Source organism: Plectropomus leopardus, chromosome 8 (genome assembly GCF_008729295.1).
Source record: "Plectropomus leopardus isolate mb chromosome 8, YSFRI_Pleo_2.0, whole genome shotgun sequence".
NCBI classification, from domain to species: domain Eukaryota; kingdom Metazoa; phylum Chordata; class Actinopteri; order Perciformes; family Serranidae; genus Plectropomus; species Plectropomus leopardus.
The window spans coordinates 31,404,690-31,431,586 of record NC_056470.1 but is presented as its reverse complement, the minus strand read 5'-3'; the positions used below and the strand labels follow the sequence as shown (position 1 = coordinate 31,431,586).

The window sequence follows — 26,897 nt, the reverse complement described above, 5'->3', positions numbered from 1 at the left end:
GGATGCAGCTGGGAGCATGAGTTCTGACCGAGAGGAGTATGACATGGTCTGTCAGAAAGCTGTGACCCTAATTGTTGACCTTTGCCTGCACAACAGCTCCCTGTTGGACCAGGACACCTGTCAGGATTACCTCTTCCTGTTGTCCAGCCACAGCTCTGACCGCAAAGAACTGGGTAAGGACTATAATTAACTCCTGATCTATATCGGGGTGAAAGGCTGCAGCTCTCCTGATGTGCTTTGTGAAGCTCCATGCTTTTCTTTTCCACAGGATTTTCTGTTACTTGTGCAAAACTCTGCCTCTTTTTTTGCCATTTAACATGTGGTTTTATCTCATTCCCTGTTGTTTACCACATGTGCGGCCACAGATGGTTGCTCGTATAGCACTTCGACCGACCCATTAATACATCCTTAATGAGTTTTTGTGACCCCGGGGCAACGGGGAGCAATAGGTGTGTAAAACAAACTCACATTGACTCCCCAGTTTGCTCCACAGAGCAGCGCTTTCTATACCGTTAATAGATAAGGCTTCAGGCTGACTAATGCCAGCTGATGCTGTCCTCACCACTCAGGCTTACAAAAGAAAAAAAGAAACAAACAAACCTTTTTAGAAGCGTGTCTCTCCGTGCGCGGGTTAACAACATCTAGCAGTGCAGTGTTGTGTGTTTAATCAAAGAAGTTTTAACATCCTGGAGTGGATATTTTGAGTTATTCATGAGGCATGATTTACACATCTGTTGCCGCCTCGTGCATCTGTTGCTTTGGCACTTGTAGTCGGCTTCATCCTTGTTAAAGGAATAATCCCTCTTGTCAAATGCATTGTTAATAGAGCAGCTCTGCTACAGGCTTAGGGTGCTTTATGCTTTGTTGTGTGAACATTAGTTTTGAAAATGTGACATTTAATCTGTCAAATACTGAGGAAACTGATATATTGTTGCAGAAAACATTATGCAAGTTAAGACTAAAGGGTTTGTGAAGAATTCTAGCTGTATAGTTTTAGGGGATAGGCATCCCTGAGCTCTGACAGTATAAAGATTTTTGGATAGCTGAGCTTAAAAAATAACAATGTTTCTGTGTGCAGTCTGAGAAATATTTTTTTCTGGAAAAATGGATTTAACCCTTTGAAACCTGGAAAGACATCACTTTTCTTGTATTGCTTTCAGATGCCCTTCACAAGCATTTAAACCTTGGAGCTCTAAGCAAATAGGTGCAATTTCTTCTCAATAACAATTAGTTACATAAGAGGAAATTACCCCCCCCTTTTGAAAGAAATTAAGTCAATAATATCATAATAAATAATAATAAAATAATAATCATAATAATAGAATATCCATAATTGCTAATCCAGCTAATTTTTTATTTCTTCTTGCAACGAATGAGTCTGACTGAGACAATGGTCTTGGTCAGCAGGTGCACAAGAAACAAGAAATATCATTTGTAGCTGCTTTTTCGAGGATGGCTCCCTGCACACAGAGTTCATGTCACACCAATCCTGACCAAATCCACTGTCAACTCACATCATTCTCAGCGGAGGAATTGAACGTACATCGCAGTGCCACTGGCATCCACTACTGAGCTGTGGGGACATTAAATGCCATTGCATGTTATGCAGCCATTGATGTGGATTATTTCTGCCACATGGAAGCTAAAGACAAGCTGCTTCTCGTAGTGTTGGAGTATGTGCAGGTTGGGGTGGGGGTTGTATGAAATGTCTCCTTGTATATATTTTCAGTGTCTATAATTCAAAGATTACAGAGAGTATTGTGTAGTTGTAGCAAGCGTTGCGTTCAGCAAACAGAAAGTTAAAGAAACAGAGCGTAAAGGTTTATGCTGAGGCTGCAACTTATTATTCCTTCCCTTTTTATAACACGGCTAAAAATAACACTACCCGAATGTTACTATATCCTTGACAATCTACTCTGATGTAAAAATGCAATAAAAAAAACTACGATTATATAATTGATCTAAATTTCAAGACAAGATAAAAATGGACAAATGACACAAAGTTTGTGTTCACAAAGTGATTATAAATGAATCAATGATGTGCTTTTTACAAAAAAAGGTTGTTTTTTTAGTACTCCACTATAATTTATGGAAATATTTTAGTTGTAGTTACTTTTCAGATCAAAGTTTTACCCAGAAAACGTATAATACCTTTCTAAGTCCAAATAGGCTATTGTTCAGAGCTGAACTACAAAACAGTAACATATAAAAAGTATGGCAGTAAAAATGACCGCCAACTCAAGCAGCTACACCATTATTAGTAATGTTAAAGTAATAATGATCACATGATAAAGTAAATGATATGTTAGCATGCCTAATGACTTTTACTTTTCATACATTACAAATTTTTTACTGCTAATTTTGATGTACTTACTAATAACTTAGTATTTACTATCAAGTTCTTTGCATTTTTTCTCAATAACCATGTTTTCCCATCTAGTTTTCTAATATTTTTTCATGTACTTGCTAGTTAATGACTTGCTACTTCCTATCTTTTCCTTATGGGCACAATACTAACACCTAGACTGTATTACGATCGAGTTTTCTGGTACATTTCCATGTACTTACAAAGTGGCCTTATAACTTTGTACTTACTATCTAGTTTGTTTGGTATTTTCCTAATACCTACATTTTGTCACGCTGTTTTCTAGTAAAAAGAAAGTAATTAGTGGATGGTTATAAAGGGCTACTTATAATTGAGGCAGGGCTTTTACTTGTTGCCTTTGCACCAAGAGCACAGCAGGTGAAACAACAGCAAAAAAGAAAAGAGAAACAAGCTTCATGTCCTGACCTACGAGGCACAGAGGCATTCCTTAAAATTGTAGTCAAACAAAACAGCGACAACCGTTTCGGTGTTGTTGTTTTATTTTTAAAATGCACACTTTTGGACTGTATAAGAACATGGGCGTGACACCACATATAAATGAACTTCCGCCAACATCAACTCTCTGAATGAATAATTTTACTGTAACTGCGTGTGGCTGTTATTGCTGATCTTTGGGATTTGGACTGTTTTTGCAGCGAGGCTCATTTGCATAGAAAGGGGCTTCTGCATAATACCTCATTTAAATACCTGCAAATAGCACAGAAACACAGCACCCTGTGTGCTTGGCAGTGCAGTTAGGGATGCCTTTTTATGAAGGCATATCATTAATTTGTGCGCACAAATGAGATCCGTCTGCACAGGACCAAGCTTGCGCTTGCAGATCTCATTTTTGCACAAGCAGAACATGAATTATTAAAAAACTGCTTTTTATTCATTACTAGTCAGTCTAAACATAATCTAATGTAACAAATTTTTGCTTTTACTGTAGTACTGTATGTGGTTTGTCAGACGCTATTGTGCATGTGCTATCAGGCAGTTCCTTACGCCCTTGCCCAGATAGAAAGGCAATAGACAATCAAAAAAGAAGGTAAGCTAACCAATTATTTAGGGATACTGCGGGTTTGCCCACATACTGGCAAAAAGAAAAAACACTTATGAGCGAACAGGTGAACCTCGAGAGCAGGAGAGCATTGAAAGTGGTTATTCAGATTCTGGGCGCACTGAAAACATGGTTTTCTTCTCTCTGGCTACAGTATTGCTCTTACGAGCAGAGATATTATGTGCGTGATTATTGATAGTGATATGCTTCATACCTTTTGCGGGTGCTTTGAGTTTCTTTTTGTCTGATTTGTGAAGGTTTGGCAGCCGGTAATCAGTGTGAAGTGAGACTGAAGCACCTTTTACGCTACCTGTTCATGGCAGGAATATTGTGCCGTTAAACAGCATCGCTGTTGTGGATATAAGGTACAGTCGCAGAACGGAGTAACAGAGTTGCCTCACCTTTAAGTCACCACAGGAGGTAGCAACAGCGCTGAAACGGTGTATAAACATGACAGGCTGCAGGACGGGACCAAGGGCAGAACAGGTGTGACGTTAAGTATAGCAACAGTGAAGTGTGCTACATGTTTTCATTTTCTCATATCTCCATAAACTCACCTCAGGATGTTTGATTCAAACACTACTATACAGTCTCATAGTGTCTCTATTTGTACAGATCGTTCTTATTCCAAACTCATCAAAGACCAACACTTGGTCAGTGATTTTGAAGTCAGACATTGACACACAAAGGCACCTTTCGTGATGGTATGATACTCCACCGGAAACTGTCAGCAATCAGCAAAATATTTTAAATGCTGCCGGTAACAACATAATATTAGGAGCTGGAAAGTCACTATATGGCAGGCCGAAGGGGTTGGCACAGGTCCAACAAACAACAGACTTTCACCCAGGAGTCCACTGTTCACTTCCCTTATGGACCAAACCATGAAGTTTTTTTCAAAACCTAACCATATTTCGAAAAGACCGTATGTATCTAACCAGCAGAAACTGTTCACAGAGGTGTATTCTGAAAATACACGATGCACTCAATAGGCCGAAATTGAAACGACAATCAGGAACTTCAACAACAGACACAGGAGGGTACCTAGCACATCATATGTAGACGTTAACGGTACTGACCAAGCAGCTTATTCTGATCAGTTTGTAACATGGCCAAAAGGAATATTTCACAGTTTTATTGTATGCCATTGATTGGGCGCCTGACGCAGCCGTATGATATGCAGATGAATAGCGTCAGTTGATAATGCAGCTGGATACAATCTGTCGCGGACGAATGATACACTGCTGGACGGCATTAGGTTAAAATGCTGCTGGTAACAAGGCAATAAAAGAAGGTCCCTATGGGGCAGGCAGGAGGGGCAGTGGATGGGTCCAACAAACACTGGACTTTCACCCGTATGAATGTAAAGCCAAACCATGACGGGTTTTTTTCAAAACCTATCCACATGCTTTTGTTGAACAAGGAAATAAATGTAAAATATGAAGTGTTTAACCAAGGTTACAAGTTTAATTTAAAAAAGATTGTATGCATCTAAAAAGCAGAAGCTGTACATTTCCTATGAAAACAGAAGGATACTTTGAAAAGATACCATGCATTTAACCAAAAATTAGCACGGTAAGAACAGTACTGACATAGCAGCGATATTTGACAAGTTGGAATGAGAAAGTGTTGATCTGTACTCCCTCAGTTTGTTATCGAAGTGTTTTTTATTTGCCATAACTATCAATGACACGCTGTTGCTCCAGAATATAAAGCATTTGCATTCTTTCATCTATTTGTAATTTTCACTTTTCCCTCTATTTCATCTAAGCTTTCGGGGAGATTTAAGAATATAAAAATTCATTGTTTCAATTTGCTACATTTCCCCCTCTGTGACAGCGCAAAAGACACATTAGGTTTGCGAAACACGCAGCTGTTTGAATCTATCTGCAGCTATCAGGCCCACAGCAGCAGAGTCGTTTTAGCAAGCAAATTTCCCTCCCGAACTCCCCGCTGTCGGCTCAGTATTCCCTCGCTAGTTTTGAATCGATTATGATAAAATAAGAACGACTAATTAGAAAGCCTGGGACTTCAATTCCCCTGTCCTGATGCGGCTGGGAGATAATAACCCATCGTCTTTATTGACCAATTTGTTGAATCTTGAGTTGGCTGATTGTATTCCAATAAAGGCCGCGGTGGACCCACCTGCTGTGCGTGTGAAAGGCAGCACCAGACTTTTTCAGGGAGATAAATGAGAGCTCGGAGCGGGCGTCTCACACTCTGCTGAGCGAACATTTCCCACTGATCAACTGCCTGCCTCGGATATTGATATTCACTCCCAAACGTTGATACAAAACATATCTCTTAAGACCGTGCGGCTCCTCAATGGCTGGATGCTCCTCCAAACACCCTCATTACAGATTCCTCTTTCATTATCAGCCAAAGCTTCAGGTGTGTGGGCTTTGAATGGACGAGGCTTCTTATTTTTTTGATCACGTTAGTTCTTGCATCTCATCTTGAGCTTTATTAAACAAGACCTTGGCTGGCAGAGGACATTAGCATCAGCAGATCATTCATTTAGTTCCCACCAGTACCCACTCTCTCTGTGTCCGTGGTATTTGCAGGGACGGATGCTGCATTGCAGGTTGAATCCAAAACAGAAAAACAAGGACATCAAATTAACTGCACCATGGAGATTAGAACCCCGGCCGAACCACTGTGCCTTTCAATAATTAATACCCACTGTCTACTGTCTCTGGCTTTTATTGATACAACATTTCACTGTAGACCACAAAAGAACAGTGGAGACAATGTCTGTTCCTGTTGTGGAAGATAACACTCGGAAAAAACATGTCTTTCGTGAAAAGACCAAACGCCAGTCCTTAAAGGCTCGTGCTTTTAATGCTGGAATCATTAGAATAATAAAATTAATGGCAGGGAAGGTGGGCTGGGAAACAGATCGAAGATGCAGAATTAGGAGGGTTTAAAGGAACAGTGTGCAAGATTTAGGAGGATTTAGTGGCAACTAGCAGTGAGGATTGCAGATTGCATCTTCTCCCAAGGGTAGGGGGATACCACAAAATTTGGTTTTGATCCAAAATCAAGTAATACAGGGCCAATAGCTGATATAGATACTGATACAATACTTTTTATTATTAAAAATGACTCTGATTTTCTTGTAGGGGAAAGCAATGTGTTATGATTTATAAGGTGAATAAGCTGCTTAAGTAAAAAATGATGATGACCAGAAACAGTTTGAAAATGTAACATTAACCAATGCTCAAGCTCCGATTCAACAACATGTTTTCATCCCAAGTCGTCACATATCGCCACTTTACAGTGGACTTCTATGTCTACATATTACCCTCTAAGTATCCTTCTGAGTCTGCTGTTGACCTCCGCGATGGCGCTACGGTGACGTCAACACAAGCACACGGTGGGATTACGATGTACGTGTTTATATTTAGGCAAGAAAAGCACATGGCGACCAACGCCAGGACGTCAACAAACGCATATGCAGATAGCATAATTAGGATGAGGCAACAAGGGCACATGGTAAGGTGTAGAAAAAAACATCACATTCAGACGGGAAGCAAACACCGAAATCCTGCATGAAAGTCCAGGGTTTGTTGTTTAATCACCAAGTCTGTTTGTTTTTGAGAGGAAGAGACCTCTGCAGATAATTCTGCTCCTGATAAAACCATCTTGAACAATGAACACTGAGGGATTTTTATTCAGGAGTTTCAGCTGGTTGTAATCTGCAATCCTCACCGCTATGCTGTTAAATCCCCCGAAGTCTTACACAGTGTACAGAGTGGAGCCAGGTGTTTGGAAGGTTTTTAACTAAAGCTGAATTATCAACAGAGGTCTCTTCTTCTCCAAAACAAATGGAGCAGGTGATAAAACTAGTAAAAAAAATCAGATTTTTTAAATGTAAAACTGTGTAACTGAGTTAGCTGCTGCTAATAACGTCGATGGACGCAAAAACGCAAATGGCCGCATATAAAGCCAGTTTTTAGTTTGTCAGTTTTAGCTTGGGCTACTGTAGAGACATGGCGGTGCAACATGCAGACTTTGAACAAGGACCTGCTCTCTTTGTAAATATAAACAGCCCATTTTAAGGTAACGAAAACAAGACGATTCTTATTTTCAGTTGACTATACACAAAAGAAAGCATACTTATATATCCTCCTACAGCTTACACACTAGACCCTCAAGTATTTATCCAGCCTTTATCCTTTCTTTGCACCTTAACACCAGAGCGAAGGTGTAAGATTATCTAATGTAAGAATGATTTCATGACACCAGGGGTTCAAAATCAAACAGACATGGTGGAGTCGAGTCAGTGGAGGAGAAGGAAGTAATGACCGGCAAAGTGGAACACATTTTTCATTAAAGTTAATGCGCTAAAAGACAAAAGTCAAAGAGTGGCTTGAATACCAATCAGCTCTTCTGTAAGCAGTCTGTGAACAGCATTATAAACAGGACCGCCTTCATCTCTCTTCCTCTGAGGGCTTCTCTGGTGTTTCCTCCCCCACATTCTCATTCTGAAGCTCAATGGCTCCCGAGACGTCCCCGAAGGTGCTAATTTCTAGTGATGTTATCTGCTGCCTCCACTTGAACAGCTGTGGAACTATAGTGAGTGTGAATCCATCTCCATGAATAAATAATAAAAATCCTTCTTCCTGGACTCAGCAGCGCAGACGACACCACACTGTGGTGTACCTTTGAGTCAGTGTTTCGCAGAGAGAGTGCTCCTCTCTCTGCGTGGCTTTCGCCAACAAAATGCATCAGTGTCACTAATGACAAAAGTGTTAGGGGGATGAGTAATGAAGAAACCCGCTGCGTGTTATCCAGGCCAGTGCACTGGGCAAGGCCTCTGCTGAGCTATTGAGCAGTAACATCGGTTTATTGATTAAAGAATCAGGCCCTGGGCGAGCAGAGCGGTGAGACCCTCACAGGGCGACGAAAGACACAACAGAGCATGAGAATTTTTGATCATGCCTCATGCCCCACTGAAGCACATTACACCACAATTTGGTACTGAAATACAACACAAGTCGCTGCTGTTGCTACACAAGTCAAGCTTTCTGTTCACGGCCAAAACATAAGTAGATTGCAATGAAAACAAGAAGTAAAGCTCAAAATTCAACTACTGGCCCTTGGTTTCAGACAGAGGTGGACAAAAGCAGGCTTCTCATTTCTAGCCTGTGACGATCAATGATGCAAGCTCGCAATTGACTGGACTGAAATTCATCAGACAGCACAAATACTCATTTAGATGTCAATATTCGTTTAATGTAGCGTACTCGCTGCAGACATGTGAACCCCTCCCACATGTGAACATATCTTTTAATAAAAAAAAATATATATATGTGTGTGTGTGTGTGTGTGTGTGTGTGTGTGTGTGTGTGTAAAATTGATAAAATGTTAATACAGAGCTGCATGTAGTGTATTGCTGCAGTTATTAACAGGTTTAAAAAGAGTCGAGCTGTTTCACTGTCAGTTTGCTGGGACCATTAAATGGCTCAGTGTCGTGTGTAAAACTGCTGCTGCGCGTTAGCTCATGTTACTCGAAGAGCAGGTGAATTGACTTGGAGGAGAGCGACTCCAAGTCAGTCCTTTTGTGCTGCATTTAATCTGTAACGCTGGCGGCAGCAACTGAATATCTGCTTATTGTTCTTATGTTAGCGTTCAACTTATGGTTTAATAGCCTGATTGAAGCCTGATTGTTCAATAAATGAATTTTGAATTGCACTTGTTTTCCATTTGCTGGCCAAATTGCATTACTATTCCTACATTTGATTTTTTGCGAGTACTCTAGAATAATTTAAAGAGAGCACTTGAATATAGAAGTGGATCACTCCTAGAGCGATTTCATGAACGATAGAAATATAAACAGCCAATCAGAATCTGTCTTATTTAGACATCTCATCCAACATAGATCCTTACATCTAATTTGGACCACAAAATGTATGTTTTTATGTTGAAAAAGACACATGAAGCTTTGGACTATTTTACAGTTTTGTTTTCTTTTTGCTTTCATTCCTGTGAATTTAGTCATCAATAACTGATGACTATACCAGATTCTGGTCTGTAGTTGGTGGTGTTGACTGTTATCAGGAGATGATAAAGTGATTGATAAAGTGTTGATTAAAAAACATCATCTAATATGATGATTTAGAGGCTGCATAAAAAAATTTGATTTTACATACAAATCCCCGGAATTTAAATTGTTCAGTCTGGGTGTCATTAGTTCATTTCAGGGACTTTTGGAAAGGCTAAAAAAAGTCTTGAAATACCAATTACCACTCTTACTACAGCTTCATACACATCACAGATTACCAAACTCTATTTGGGGATGGCCTAATTTTTGTCTAGAAGCTGACAGGAGAAAAGAAAGTGGTTCTTTTGTTTTGCCTCATTTGACTGCACGTCACCGATGTCAAGCTCTCCTGATTCCCCTCTTTTCTAATGAAGCCTCTTGTACCGTCTTCTGTCTGCGAGTTTCACTGCTGGTTTCGGTTCATGTAGCCGTTTTGTCATAATGTCTGTTGAGCTGTCTGTCACGGTGGAAGCGTTAGGGCCTCCAGGGGCCGATGCTCCTGTCACGCTCGCAGGGTTGATGGTGTAGAATTAGACGTGGGGCCCGCACACTTCATCACACAAATTAATGTGCAGTCTTAGAGGGTAATATCACTAAATGGCTCAACACTGAAAATACTGGATTGTTCCAGCCAAAAAGAAAATCAGTTAAGTCAAACTAACTCTTGCTTGGACCTGCAAATTGGACTGATGTTGTTGGGGAAATATTTTTTCATGCATCCTAATATGTTTCTGTTTTATTTCAGTGAGAGGAGCTTGGTGTGATGCAATTTGGCTTTAATCACACATTATAGGTATAAAATAATGGACATAGTCGCCACGACATCAACCATTGGTTTGTGGTCTGCTGTTTTGAAGCCTCGAGCCAGTAGTGACCATATTTGTACGAGCGGATAAGGCTAACCCTAACAGTAGCTGCTAGCTTAAGATGGGCATACACTGTACGATTTTAGAAATGTTGTCAATTCAAACTTTACTGTACGAGTAAATGTTCTGTGATGTAAAGCCAAAGCGCACGATTAATGTGCTCACACTGTACTGTCTGATCATCAAGCCATGACCTGAGAGTTCACACTGAACCTGTAAAAATGTCCCGTCCCTGTGGAACATCCTGGCTTTTGTCAAATGACAATAAAAATTTCTTTGAAAGCTCTGAGGCAGGTATTAGCAACAATGTTAACAAGGTGCTTACTTGATAATCTGTGCAATCTCGTGCTCCGAAACCTGCAAGAAAAAGAGGCGCATATGGACTTGCAGATGGCTTGGGAGACGTGGACAGTTTGCAGAGAGAACTGGACGTAAGCTACTTTTACTGTTATTAACTTAATAGCTTACGTTAGCTATGCTAACACTCCTTATTGTGCATTTTGCGTCCAGCGTCATGTAGCCATGGCTTTTTCAGATCCTCTGCTTGCCACTTTGCCCAGGCGCAATGAGAAAAGAAAAAGGCACTGACATTGGGGAATCGACTCGTGGCTTTACTTCAACTATGAGAGAGCCAACGTAGACTGACCAAAATTTCTGACATGTCAGATATTCATCCAACCATCCGATGGCTGTTCGTAGCAGATGACGAGTCACCCCCTGTACACTTGCACGGCAAACAGTTGAAATTCAGCCTGAGCCTAAAACCAGTTATGCAGCTCAAAAATCGGGTCAAAAATGGGCTAAACTCGTCCAGTGTATGCCTGGCTTTAGTTGGTGCCATGTGTTTATGGTTAACTGTGATAATGCCAGGGATGGGACAGAGTCGTTGTTGTTGTTGTTTTGCAAGTCACAAGTGAGTCTCAAGCCTTTGCACTCAAGGAGTCAGGACATGCAAGTCCCAAGTAAAGACTAACAAGTGCCAAGTCAAGACCAAAGTCCTAAACTTTGACTTTCAAGTCCTACACAAGTCATAAAGCCGGTCTCAGACATGGATGTATTAAGAAAACCTGGACACAGCATGGAGGTGGGGCCCCGGTCATTCCTATGAGAGCTGTTCAGTAGCGTATGAAGCAAAAAATGCTCTGTTTCTGCAGTATGAAAGTAACCGGATCTTCTGCATTACTGTGCCCATAGAGCATGTGCACTGTGCAGACCGAATTACTTCCAGTTAAGGGCTTTGCTAGCTTAAAATGTGATCAAATAATTTCATCTTGTGGCTCTTCAAGACTTTCCAAATGTTATCATACTGAATGGATTAGATTTTGATAGTGAAATTAGTCATTTTACAGAGGTTTTGATGCTCACAAAAACATATCCACTGTAAACATGTTTGTTTCTGCTTTAAATCTGGGCACTTTAACATGGGGGTCTATGGGGACTGACTCGCTTTTAGAGCCAGCCTCAAGTGGCCATTAGATGAACTGCACTTTTTGGCACTTTGGCCTTGGCTTCATTTTTCCGCCCTGAAAGTTGCAGCTTGGCTGCAACAGACTATTGTTTTTCATTGTCACTAATTTGCAGTTAGAATCATCAGGTGGCCGTAAACATGACTTTGAATGAATACTAATGTTACCCCAAATATCTGTTGATGTAATTAGGTTGTAATTGTTTGCCAACACAAGCATGACTTCAAGGTTACACACTGATAATATGTCAGTGTTGTGTTTACAAGTTGCTTCATTATCCTAAAGTGGCCAAAAAATCAATTAACACCACTCTAAATCTGATCTTAAATTAGTCAGATTAATGAGATCTGTGAGGATAGGTGGGGATGTGCAGCGAGTATTAATGTGTATTAACCGATCAAAGTTAAATTTGGCCTTTAATTACTTTGCTTCCAAGAGGATATATGGTGTGTTTTTCCCCCATAGTCAAAATGCACAATCAAAAATATCTGATGCGTGTCTGATACTGTCGATGTGTCAATAGGCATCTGTTTTCTCACATGTTCACCATGATTAGTTTATAAAGGTGATAATGTGTCAGTGTTGTGTTCACAGCTTGTTGTGCTGCCAAGAGGCCAGAAAATAATTAATGCTGCTTTGACTAACAAACAAGGTGCATTAATTATTTTCTCAACCTCATTTGTTACACAATTCTACAAATATCTTTTTTTGCATTATTATGTGCACCGAAATACCAGAAGTAGGTGAACATCTTGTGCAATTTTACATAATTCAGCACGACAACCCCACAATAAACTAAAGGTCCTGTACTCAGTTTTTGTTCAGACTGTGTGAGAGGTGTGTAATCCACTTCATGGTCATTTTGAAAGCTTTTGTATTGTAGTGAGAGGTGTTTAGTGTTTTATCCACTGTGGGCTTTTTCAGCTGCATACTGGTGAAAAAGAAATCACTCTAAAAATGAAGGCTATACGTTGGCCAAAATAGTTGAAATTGTGTAAATAAATGTATGAATGGACTCTTTTTTTCTTGTTATACAACAGAAAGGTCCCTCATCAGAGAAATAACACCAAATATTGCCTCTTCCTGAACCACAGAAAAGAAAGTAAAACGTGTTTTCCACAGAAACACAGTAGAATAGAAACATAATATAAAATCTATTTGTACAAAACCTTTTTGTACAGATCTAACAATGCAAAAGTGCGAGTTTCATAAAACCTTCTCATTATTTTCTCCAACAAAACAAATCTTTTTTGGTTTTGCTCAACACTCTCTTTCTTATATCATAATAGAAAGGACGATAAAAAATGCATTTGCATTTTCTTTTAATTTAACTCACATAACATCCAATCTTGTTTCTCAATACTAACAGAACATCCTAATCCCAGATGCAGTCGTGGTGAGACACCAAAACTGACTTGGGCACACAGGAATCTCGTAATTTTGTTGTACTACGACTTAATACTTATGGTTCCTTCTGGTACTTGAATGTACAATCATGTACAAGGGCCATTGTAGGTAAAAAAAAATGGTAATTGTTTTTATCTTGTAAACTTAGGACTTTAATTTTGGAAATTATTAAAGTTTTTTATTGAAACATTATTCCCCTTCCCTCTGCTTTTTATTTATCTTTTTACTTACAGTGGCCCTAAATTGTCGTTGTATAAATGTAGGAACAGTGAAAGAAAATAAGACTATGGGGGACAAGTGGGAATTTAAAAAACTAGAGAAATTAAATTATACTATACACATATATTTTTTTATAAATATTGGGTACCAGTGGGGTACAGCACTGGGGAACCACACTGAAAACAACACTGATATTCTACAGAAGCTACAGATTTAGGTATTATGAGGTATTTCACTGTTACAATATACCACGAAAACTGCAGGGGCAGCGTGAGGTAATGAAAGGAGCATTTGGAAAGTCTATAAATAAAGTATTTATTACTGATGAAAATCTAAAATATTTGTATTATGTTCAGGGGTACTCTACAATGCTGGAGTGCAGCAATGTAGTTTTGGGACTCATCAGCAGGGGTGTCGCACGAGCCTGTTTATTTGGGTACAGCAGGGCATCTATAACATGCGTGCACATACATGGTTAAGTTGTGGTTTGTTTAGAAGGTTATGTAATCACGACTCCTACGGCAGCAAGTTACATATATTAGTCAAATATAACTGAGCACGTGATCCAGTGTAAGACAGACGATATGATCAGTTTCATGATGTTGAGGAAATTACACAGCAACTTTTATGGTGACTAGCATACATGGTTTTCTTGCATGATCCTCAACGCATGAGATGATGTAATTAATCAACACAACTTAAAAGTCAACATGACGACTTTGATCATTCTATTAGTTGTTATTGTTTTTGTATGACATACACTTTAGTGATGATTGGATCTTCAAGCACTTAAAAAATTAACACAAATTTCAACCTGATAATGCAAACTGTGAATATTATGGTTTTATTTAATATTATGGTTAAGAAAAGGTCATGTTTTGGCGTAAAATAACTACTTTCATTCCACTAACCTGTTAGGAAAAGCAGCAATGTCTCGGTAAAATACAACAGTTTTTTGTGCCTATAAGAGCCACTGAAAATGCAGCAATAACTTGTAAATCACAACCTGTTTTGTTGTTTGTTGATCTTGAACAGTGGGCTGCAGTTCATCTAGGTGTCACGCCATCTACTATCCTCTCCATCTCCGAATGACAAAGTCAGCTCATATACTACTTCACTTTAGAAACACTGATAAGATATGTTCGAAACATACAAATGTGACATATTTGTAGTTTGCAGAAATACAATGGCAACATTTCCTTCTGTTGACTGGGCTGAATCTTACTCAGTTTAATTAAACCATATAAAAGTCTCCTTTAAGTGAAGTGACTTAGTGAAAATGTGTTATTCTAAAAGAGACATGTGCGTGACATGAGGTCCAGTCAACAGAGGGTGAGAGGTATTTCTTGTGTAGCCTCTGGGTGAAGGATGTCAGATATCTTCTTCCTACTATAACTGTAACCACTCGAGGCATATAAAAGATAATGAGGAGGAGGTCCACTTTATTAAAACTTTACCCACTAATTAGATAGAGACGTTGCACGCATGAAAGACTAAATTAAATACAAATACCAATGCTTAAGGGGCAAACCAAGGGTGTAATATTTATGCAGCGCTGCACACTTTTATACTGTGATGCCAACAGGGTACTGAATCCTGCCGCCATGTGTTATGACAGTGATTGAAGATGTTTTTCTTCTTTTTTTTTAAGTTCAGCCAAAGGGGAAGAGCTCCACTTTAAAAAAAGTCCATTATAGGATGTGCAGTATTTTTTTTTTATATATATATATAGGTCGTAGACGGTTTTGTCTTTTCCTATAAATTCTGTGTTCAGGAGCTGCCAGAAAATGTGTTAGTCACAGAGCACCTAGAACATATGGTGCCTGAGGCCGTCCATCGGTTCAGACTATATCATTCCCATTTCCTGGAATCTGTGCTGCTTCCTATATTTTGTGTTTTCACTTATACTGCCATTAACAATCCCCCGAGGAAACATGACCCACAAGAAGCACAATCAGGGTAGATGGGAGATGGAGGAAGGACAAACTGAATAACAACCTCATGACAGCAGACCAGGAGGCACAGAAAAGCGTCTTGCATGTCAATATGTGCGTGTAAATGTGTGTTTATTGTACACAGATAACAGAAAAAAGAGGCAGCATTAGAGTTTTTACCTCCTTCTGTGAACACAGAGGGAAAAGAGATGTTTGCAATTTGAGGTTTGTTGTGACATTTCATGGTCTGATTATATTAGCGCCCTCTGCAAAGCAGCCGCTGCCTCTGAAATGATGTTACCTAAGCTGACAAGAATTGATGGAATGACCTTACAGTTTGTCCACCAGCAGAGAATTGCTCCACAATTTCACCCTGAAAACAGTCGTGTATCTCGGTTGCATTATTATCTCAAATATTACATCAGTGGAGACTGTGGCACAGGAGATCACAGGAGGAGAGAGTTCTTAGATAAAAACTTTAAGAAAAAAAAAGCCTCCCATATATGATATACAGTAAAATATATGGTAGATTGAATTTTTGACATAAAGCCAGGCAACAAGTCGTTATAGTCGGCTCATCCACACACACACGTACACTCTGGGGGCCATGTTTCATTATTCATCAACAGGCGCAGCCCTTAAATTTGCATTTTTCATTTATCTGAACGATGCAGTAATAAACATCCACATATAGATTCTGTTCCGTGACAACATTACATTACTAAATTCATTAATCCTGAGGCAGAGGTGCAAGTTTTGCTACAAAAAACAAAGTGACAAGAAATGTTTTGAAATGCAAATAGCAAAAGTGGAACTTTTTCTGAAGCACATAAATGGTTCCAACAGAGTAGAAAACAGGTGAGTTCCAGATGGTGAGTTATATTTTTTAAAAGTTCCTCCTGTATAGAAAGTTAGAGGTAAACTATGCGGGACTTTCCAAAAAGCAATATACAGACTCACACAAAAGTAATCCCTCTCAATCATCACTTGTGACCCAATAGAGGTGTGTGACGGTATATATCTGCAGAGACTCTGCCCTCTGACTGTAATTTCCTATAATTTTGCTGTGTTTTGGAAAATTCTCGACGTGTAGCTCCCAGCTGATCATACGCGAAGGTGAGATCTGGACTTAGTAAAAAAAAAAAAAAAAAGTAGTAACCAGGTGCCAGACCATAAGCAGCCTCGAACAAGAGGAAGCTATGAAACACTAAGCTCATTCCAAAAAGGGCAACTTGGGTTGAGCGATTACTTTTTGCTGGGGAGGACTGAAGATGAGGATGGGGATAAATAGCAATGCAGAGTTGACTAATCTGGACCAATACATTCTTACTCCCAGCTGGTCAATGCTTGGTCACACATCCTCACGTCAAAATATAAAGCTCTGTGTCCCTCCAGCTTCTGTTTTTTACAACATGGGTAAAAACACTTTGAGGCCACCTTTGGATGAGAAAGGCCCTACTAAAAACGGAAAAGTCTTTCTTTAAAAAAGAAAAAAGCTAACATTGTGTACATTCTTGCGTCCTTGTTACCACGGATCCACAAAAACAAACAAAAACACTGTAGCATCCACGCCAGGCCAGTAGCTGGCAATGTGACTTTGTGGTGACACACCATAGAAGAACGCCACGCGTCTGCACATAAAGGCGTTCTTCTACAGAGCAGTGAGTATACACAAACAAGAAGACGATGGCGAACACACGCAAAATGCGTTATCGCAACAATACCACAATAATACTGTATCATGACTTCAGTACCATGATATTATTGTATTGTGGGGCCTCTGGTGATTCCCACTTCTAATATCAGCATGATATTTTGTTATTAAAATGATTTGGTTGACTTTTGGTTTCACATAGGACACTAACAGTGGTCTCCTGGATGAAAGATTTTTTCACTCTGTAAACTACAGCAGTTGCTCGGAGCATCAGACAATGCCGCCTGATGCACATATTGCTGCTAAAAGTAGCCTGAACGCATCTGTATCTGATTCTGAGGGCTTCTAACCAAGCGTCAGTATTTCACGAGTTGGGAGTGAGACCAGGTTTTGGATATATGTCGGAAGTTAGCTTCGTTGGCTTGCCAAAGAACGACTTGAACTACAAATGTAAGGCTCCTACAATAGCACAGGAGCTTCTGTGGACACACAGAAAGTGAAGGAGGACATGAGCTTGAAATTCTCATGTGTGCCGCTAACAGCGGGTGGCAGCTTAAAAAATGGTGCCGTTGTTTCCAAAACTGCATCTTAAATCAGCTCACTTTGGACATTTGAGTCCATTTTGGATGAATTGCAGCAGTCATGGCAACAGAAGTTGAAATAATTAAAACTCTTTTCATGACATAAACCTATATGACTGTTACATTAAAGTAAAAAATGAAAGGGGAAACCCTTTTAGAAACAGCAGCTATACACAGTTGATTTAGCTGTGCATTACTGAGTGTGCTCACAGACTTGATGACTCCTCCATTGTTCTACTACTATACACTGCGCTTTGTTTTGGCGTTCACTTTTTTTTTTCACAGGTTCATTAATTACTAATAATTTCCAAGAGCAACTCCTGAAAATCACTATGCAATTGATGCTTATTATAGAGAAAATAGAGTCAGTGTTCAGTGGGTATACTTTCAGAAATAATTTCAAATTGTCTCCACACAAACAATTCACCTAATGAAGAATTATATTTCTAGGTATTAATGAATAATGAATAAAAGCATATTTACTTAGGTTAAATGGAGCAGCTCCTCAGCAGCTGGTTTCAAACTGAACACGACTGAAACTAAAAAAGTCTAATCTATGTCACGTTTCTGAGGGCACTCGAGTGGAGAACAAGAAATGCAGGGCAGGCTGTGAGTCCAGCGTGTTACATGACAGTAGCGGTATTAAGGGGAGACAATATGCAGGTTATCAAGATGTAACCAGACTCGACAGGCTACACACAAACATCCTTTCTCTCTCTCCTCAAAAACAAAAAGGCATTTAATCTCACTCGATTGTCCGTCCCAGCTTCTCTGTAGGCAAGATGGTGAGATAAAAATGTTTTGTTTCTGAGCCACGACAAAGGCAAAAATGGGCTCGCAACAGAATAGGAAAGGCTTGTTTTTTTGCTGAGAGGATTGCCAGAAATGCATCTTGCTACGCAATTTCTTTGATCGCTTAAGACCCTGCTGGTCAGAATCAGCAGTCAAAAAGATATAAAACAGCCAATAAAACAAGTTTTTCAACAATTGTAAATCACCACAAACACAAGAGATTTCAGAGAAGAAAGTCACAAAAAATATGCACAAAAATATTAGGCCGGTCCAGTAGTTGGTGAAATTATTTGCGCCAGACAGATCGATACACACACGCACGTACAAGACAGAACCCACGAGCTTGTCTAGTCTTACACCTGGCTAAATATTTAATACTTAATACTTAACCCCTTAACACCTGAATTGAAGTCAGTTTTCAGACACCTTTTACAAGCATTTACACTTCTGAAACCTGAAAAAAATATTTTATCTGGTTTTCTGTTGAAAACATGGAAAAAAAGGCAATGAGCAATGTGGCAAGATATGTCCCACTAACTGCCAAAAAAAATTAATTCATTAATTTAAAAGAAAATATGAAAAAAAGAGGACAAGAAATGACCTGAAAATTAGCTACAGGATAATTAGATGTTATTAAAAATAGTGAAAACTATCCAGAAAAACAGTATTATTATTATTGTTATTATTATCACATTAAAATTATGTTACAGAAAAAATAAATATAATTTTCCCTGCTACATTCTTTTATGTTACATAATTTTTTAACGCTATCTTACCTTTTCACTATTTTTTAATGCTTATTTTCGGGTAACTTTTTCACAAATTTCTTGCCAATTTTTGGGCCATTTCTTGTAAAGTGACTCATTGTCTTCTTTCCATATTTTGGAAAGAAATCCAACCAATTTGCTTCGGCTACAAAGGGTTAACACAGGATTACATCATTATTTCCAGTGTTACCAGTCAGCATTACACTACAGGCTTTTAATTGTTCCCACGTCTGGAAACAGCTGATCTATGAGTATCAGCAGGCAGATTAGTTTATTAATATTAATAATTTCCTCTTACATGACAATTAGGCGTATCCGCTGGTATAAATGCCTGTGTTGAATTGTTCCCAGTGTGGCATTAATATTACAACAGGTGAAACGCGTTGAGAGAGTGACAGGAGTGAGTCACCCTAATTTACAAGCCATCAGTAATGACCTGCGGGGTCACATATGGAAATCTCTCTATGTAAATAAGTTTTTACAGATGATAATTCATCCCCTGGTAGATCACAGCCCCCCTCTTTGACAAGCTAATCCTCAGCCAGGCGTGTAATTAAGAACAGAGTCGGGTACACGGGGAAGGCAGTGCACGCGTGTGACATGTGTGCCATCAGTGTGGAAACTAATCACCTGTCACTGGCTGTTACTGACCAAACACTGTCGCTAATGCATCCCATGAGCCACGTTTGGATGAAGACTACAAGAGGAGCATTACCAAGTGATGAACAGAGCGTCATTATCAAATGACAGAAACGTTCTGTCACATGCACCAGGATGTTTCATCTGCATGAGACTGAGACAAACTGTGGATATCTTTTTCTGACTGTTAAGTCCGGAGGGGAAAGTCAAGGACTGGAGCCTCATGCATAAAACACCCTGTACAGCAGTGAATCCATATCATATCACATTTAGTACCGTAATGTAATCATCACTTCATTGCAACAGAAACGGTACACATACCTGAGGGCTTCTTTAAGAGTCTAGTCAGCAGTCTCTGCTACATGATGATACGATGACCAGCTCCTCTTCTGCCTTTTCTGCTGTGGTTGATGGATGAAACCATGACAAAACTGAAAGAAAAAAGATTTTATAAAGTTACTTTGACTTGACAATGTGAACTTTTTTAACATTTGTTTTTGTGATGTTTTGGGTTTAATAACTAAAATACATTCACACTTTCCTTAAAGCAGTGATAGTTTCTAGTTTTATTATAATAGTATCGAAAAAAATGACAAACTGAAAACAAAAAGTTTGGCGAATCAAGAACAAAAGTAACGATGTGTCAGTGTTTTGATTTTCATCTTTTTAATGTTGTTTTCACTGCTGAGTGAGTTTGCCATCCTGTGTGTATCCTCTAAACCATAGACTGTAAAAATAATGGACGGAGCATGATGACATCACCTACTGGATTTTGAATTGCTGTTCTGAGGTTCAGGTTTAGGTTCAGGTTCCTTTATTTGTACCCGTAGGTAAATTTGGTTTGCAGTATACGGTGAAAGGCATCTATTTGACACAGTTTTCAGACACTAAAAACAACATACAAGATAAAACATAAAAAGATAAAACAATTAAAGTGCTCAATCAAAAATGTTAAATGTCATAAATACCAATAAAAACATGAAACTATAAAAACCAAACCATCAAATAAAATCAATCTAAAAACTGCCATTAAATAAATCATAAACACAGGCTCCAAAATTATCTTCTGCAATGTGCAGAAGCCTCATGTTCGGCATTTTGGCTGTTGCCATGTTGGTTTTTGCGATGCTGCTATATGCACTATGTGCCCTGGACAAATTTCCCTGCAGAAACAATAAAATGTATCTTATCTCGCCTTATCTTAAATGATCTCAAATAGTTATTTCACTGGAAACACCTGCTTTCCACTGCTTTAAAATGGGGTTGATGAGTGCTGTGATTGTGGACTCTGAAACCAAGACAACTAGCTGAAAGATGCTAAAATAACTTCACAAAACTGCTTTAATATTACACACGTTACATAAATTTGACCCAAAGGTGATGTAAAAAAAATTTATTAATGTGGCTTTAAATAGTTTCTTTACAGTTCTTTGCAGCCACCAACATTTCACAGACTGTCCTCAGTGTGCTATTATACTTCTGACAATGATCAAATCCACTTTCAAGGACACCCTTCACTTAATTCACTGTGGACTCACTCCCATCACAGTGCGTCGGCTCTGCATACCAACAGGCTCCACGCCATAATGACTTTCCATCTAACACCCTATACAATGCAAAGATAACACACTCGATGGGAAGGAGCACTATAGCCACAGCCCCCGTGGCACCGGGCCACGACTGAAGTGAAAATGTGTCAGTGTTTGGAGAGCTGCCCTGCATTCAGAGTGGAGCAGGTCACTCTAAGAGAGGAAATGGAAACACTCTCCCAGGACTGCTCAAACCACTAGAAGGAGAAGTCCTGTAATATCCGGCCTACGCCTGATCTGATCAAGAACTGATATCTCTCTCTGTGGCTCCGCAAAGAGCTTCTCTGCTTAACCTTAATCAGTTTAAGTACCAATCTCCAGCCAGGTTTCCATCCAAATGTAGGGCAAATTTTAACCTAATTTTTCAGAAATCAACAACAGAAATTTGAATTTATGTAGGTTTTCGCCCACTTTGTAAACATTAGGAGTCGATTTATCAAGATAAGCTGTAGGCGGTGTTAATTTTGCAGTCAGGCACCATTAAACCGCTGCAGAAAAAGAGGGCTATTCTGGTTTTACTGTATAAAGCACTTTGTGTGACAGTATGTTTGTATGAAAAGTGCTGTACAAATGAAAGTCTGATTGATTGATTGATTGATTGATTTTAGCCACTCATAGATGAAGTTAGTCGGCTAGCAACAACATGCTATGTCAGTGTTTCTTCGTTTCCCCAAACTGCCGGAGTTATAGGCCCTCTGGCTACAATTTATACACTATGAGTATAGTGGTATCTGTGAAAGCTTCAAATTATGTGCAACGCATTTTAAAGTGAACTGCATCAGCAACTGGCGTTACATAGAGCATATAATAGACTTCGCCTCTTTCTCTCTTACGCCGCCAGGGGCCTCACTGTCATCACACGCCTACTTTTCACAATCAAATTAAGTTCCTCCCAACAATATATCCCGTCTATTTGTCCTATTTTACTTGGAGATCACGATACTGAAGGTACAAACTCTCAAAAGTATGTTTCATCTGGACTTACAGTAAAATTTCTGAGCACATCTTCCACCACTTTTCAGTTCCCTCTTAACATATCTCATTTTATAACTCCTCTGTCATCACAGGAAACCATCATGAGAAGATGTAGAAGTGCTGGGCTATAACTTTTTTATGTGCATGTTGTCCAGACTCCTGTGAGTATTTTGAAAAGTAATAAATAAAACAGAGATGATGTGGTGCCAGACACAAAGAGAATAGAGCCTATAGCCATTTCTGTTCCTTCTTCAAAGCAGCAGAAGAGGCCCTCCACTCCCTGAACATGCTCTCACTCCTGCACTTCTTGAGTCCAGCCTTATTAAAACCTCTCCTTTAACCTTCTCCCCATCCTTTCTAAGGCAACGCACAGTTTCAGGTCAGGCCTGCTGATGCATTGGAGGATTTCAGGGGGCTGTATTAAATCTCCTCCGGCGAATACCTGAGTGGATTCTGATTTAGATTTTTTATTCTCGGAGCATCAGTCCCCAGGGTACACAGTCCTGCAGCCTGAGCTCAGATCCCTTTGAACTCTACTTAGATTTTCTCGCTGGGCCACCAGCCATAAGCAGATCCAATGTGTTGTCGAGGCCGAAGAGGACAGCAGGCCCCTGATGTATGGTTCATTAGAAAGATGAATTGTGCCTGAGTGCATCCTCGGTGAGGATTGACCCTGCTGAAGTTGCGTATGTATTCAGGCCACTGCTTTCTCCACCGGCAGCAAGTAAGCATGTAGAGCATCCTAAAATAAGGCTTGTTTACCCAGATGTGTCACAAACCAAGACTTCAGAGTCTCAAAGACAAGTAAATAAAGTCAACCGTTCAATACAAAGCACTGCATCTTCAAGTTGTCAAAGTCTGACAAGTGGTGCTATATTTACGTCCAAATCAAATAAATCTAGGTTTATTTGTATGACACTTCATAGTACTCAACGAGAATTACTGCCTGGGGATTGTACGCCTTCGCACGCCAGTCAAGTAGCACTTACAGTTTACATCCATGTCTGTGAAAACATGGATGCTTCATACGTATTTCCCCAAAACAATCAGCTCAGTTTCAAGGTGGGCACCTAAAGTTAGTGTCACTAATTAAGTGTCTCGCTGACTTATGACGTTGAGTAATGGCCAGAAAAGTGTTTTTGCAGAACACTATAATGTCACACTGACCACTTAATTCTAATCAGTTCATCCTTGAGTCCAAATTGACATTTGTGCCAAAGTTCAAGAAATGTCCTCAAAGGTGTTCTTAAAATATCAGGTTCACAAGAATTAGACTTACAAAGGTCATAATGACCTTGACCTTTGACAACCAAATTCTTATCAGTTCATAACTGAGTCCGGTTGGACTTTTGTGACAATTTTTAAGGAATTCCATTAAGGTGTTCTCGAGATATTACTTTTATGAGTATGAGATGGTTGTGGGGTCACAGTGACCTTGATCTTTGACAAAAAAAATGTTATCAGTTCATTGTTGAGTCCAAGTGGACGTTTGTGAAATTTAAAAAAAAAAAATCACAACAAGTATATTTGAGATATTGCATTCACCAGTATGGCAGATGAGGTCACAGTGACCCTGACCTTTGACCTGTGGATGTTTGTGCCATATTTGAAGACATTCCCTTAAGGTGTTCTTGAAATATGACAGTCATGAGAGTGAGACAAAAGAGGTCACCTTTGACCTCCAAAAGTCAATCGGTTTATCACTGAGTTCAAAGGGGCGTTTGTGGCAAATTTTTAAAAAGTTCAATGACCACCAAATCTAATCAGCTCATTAATGAGTCTAAGTGGACATTTGTGCAAAATTTGAAGAAATTTCTTAGGGCATTTTTGAGATATTGCGTTCACAAGAACAGAATGGACAGACAACCTAAAAACATGATGCTATTACCAGTGTGGAGACATAAAAAGGGATCTGTAAACCAGGAGTGTCTGTCTGTGAAAAAGGATTAAGGGCTGTAGTCTCAATTTCACACGGCACAAAACAAAGACACGGCTATAGACACACATGAAATGCTTTCTAGATTTTTAAAATAATTTTGAGGTAAAAAGCTCAGTTGGATTAGGAATACATTGTACAGTAGAGTGACGTAGATCCATTCAGACCTCTTTTTTCTCCTTTCCTTTAAAAGCACACTGTGACATGGCACTCTGACATTTTCATGATGAAGAGAGCGATAAGGAGCGAATCAGGCACAAAAGCTTCCCCCCCAAGAGTATATTTAGTCTACTGTGTGTCCTTCTGCAAGAGGCAAGGAATTGCAGTGAGTGAAAAACTGAAATTAAACCAGCACAAGAGCAGAAAATGGTGCTTCTGTTCACGGGAAAACCACTGCCTATGTATTACCTGCACAGGAAACTGCCGAAAATGAAAATAAGAAATAAAATAAAGATTAAAGCCCCTGAGTGGGAAATAAAACAAAATACATTCTGTCCAGTTAAAGTGACGCTTAATAGCCTGCGGGAGATCAATGACCATTTTGTGAGCATGGATTGAGCAGCATGAGGGATGTAAAACCAGATTTAAAGGGACAGTTTTCCTCCAAATCAAAAATCCATATTTTTCTTCTTACCTGTGCTATTTATCAGTCTAGATTGTTTCAATGTGTTACCGATTGTTAGAGATATCGGCCATAGAGATCTCTCCCTCAAGATAATCCACAAACCTTGTTGTGAGCAGTTTCATATGAGAACTATTTTCTTTCTACCGAACTACATCTGACAGCCGTATCACTGCGCACTACTGTATCGACTGCTAGCTCACCTAACACCACTGAGCTAGCTCACATGACAGCTCAGCCGAGGAGGATGGCAGCACTGTACGTTTTAACAACCCACATATACGTTACATTTGTATGTTTTGATGTAGTGGCTGCTGGAGGTTTAAGCACAAGAACTACTTGGTTATGTTTAGGAAAAGATGGTGTCTTAGCTTGAAAAATTCACTTTTGGGGGCTTAATCCCAACAGAAAATACAGCAATCGCTGTCCCCACTGGAAAAACAGCAACAGGTCGCTACAAAACTATTTGTTATAATTGTTCTTTTCAACCCATTTGCTCAATAATCGTTCCCTGGATAATAGAAATATCACTCAATTCCCATTTAGACATAAAGTTACTGCACTAGACTTTTATTTGAACATTTTTAAATCATTTAGAAATTAATTTGACCTTTCTCTTTAGTAGTTTATTGTACATCTGTATCCTTTATTATGCCTGCTAAATTGCTCTGTAAAGCACTTTGAATGCGATACAAATACAGCTGCCTTGCCCTGCCTTACTCGCATGTTTCCACCAAGGGTCTGTACATATAAAGTTGACTTTGCAATACCAATATTTGGAGCTTAAAAAGCTGCTGGAAAATAGCAATGGCTCGCTAAAGCACAGCAGGTTTTGTTGTTTGCTGGTTTTGCTGGTTCCACCATCCCCTCAACCTGACAGAGTCAAAGTCAGCTCTTATATTACATTATTTGTAGTATATATACTACATATGTATGAAACTTAAAAATGCAGCATATTAGTGGTTTCCTCTGCCAACTGGGCTGAATGTCTACATCTCATGCTGTCAAGAGCATGAGCCTTTCGTCCGTGAGTAGATGCACGCTTGCATGATACAGTTGGTGTAGTTCGTGCGATTCGGTAGGACAGTTCCTCCATGAAACTGCTCACAACGAGGTCTGTGGATTATCTTGAGTAAATGGCTCATGATTTCTGGAAAGAAACATTACTGTTGAATTTTTTGGCGCTTTGAGTACCACAAGCCGAGTGCCATCCAGTGCAATTATGTTGGAGAGAAAGCAGACATCTCTACGTCCAATATCTCCAACACTCAGCACCTCACACCAACACAATCTAGATTGATAGGTAGCACTACGGGCAAGAGGAATAATATGAATTTTTGAATTCGGTAAACTGTCCATAAATTGTTTTGAATGTTTCCATTAGACGTATTATTAGAGGCTACAATTGTGTTAAACATTTTGGATTAAAAATTTGTTCAGACGGTTTGATTTGTGGATTAAGCATCCTGAAGTCTGAACTTCAGTACACTGAAAATAACTTCTTTACATCCTAGAAGTGGACAAAATGGTCTTTACAGGGAGACGTTCAGGTTTAGGTTTGTAGTTGACCTAAAAAGAGTGTCAAATGAAACATCCTGAGAAACATCATGGCACTAATAATCAAAGATTGGTAAACTCAGTGTTCAAAATAAGGGGGATCCAGCAGAGTTTTAGCTCCCCAAAAAGCAACCTGAGCTCCAGAGGAAAGAAAATCTTTAGTTTAGAATCTCAAAAACTGAGATAACAGCAAACGCTTAGAAAGCTGCTATAAGAGATACAAGAGCTATACAATGCATATTTTACTCCACGCAATTATTTGTCATAAAACAATCACTGACAGCAAAAGGGCCTGAATTTCTTTATAAAATAAATGAGAGAAATGCTGCACTACCCTCTTTTTTCCTGATGGCTCGAGGCAGTGTTTAATACTGGATAAGATCGACTCACACATGCACGGGTCAAGAAAATTCAGCAGCACA

The 26,897-nt window shown here is 39.3% G+C and overlaps 1 protein-coding gene across 1 annotated transcript in view; it reads left to right on the top strand.

The window, feature by feature from the left end:
• The first annotated feature begins 16 nt into the window (after window positions 1–16).
• Window positions 17–26,897, top strand: part of syt6a (synaptotagmin VIa) — a 75,023-nt gene continuing 48,142 nt past the window's right edge. The window contains exon 1 of the mRNA XM_042491081.1: window positions 17–173. Within this exon, the coding sequence (XP_042347015.1) occupies window positions 17–173 (157 nt within the window). The remainder of the gene's footprint in view (window positions 174–26,897) is intronic.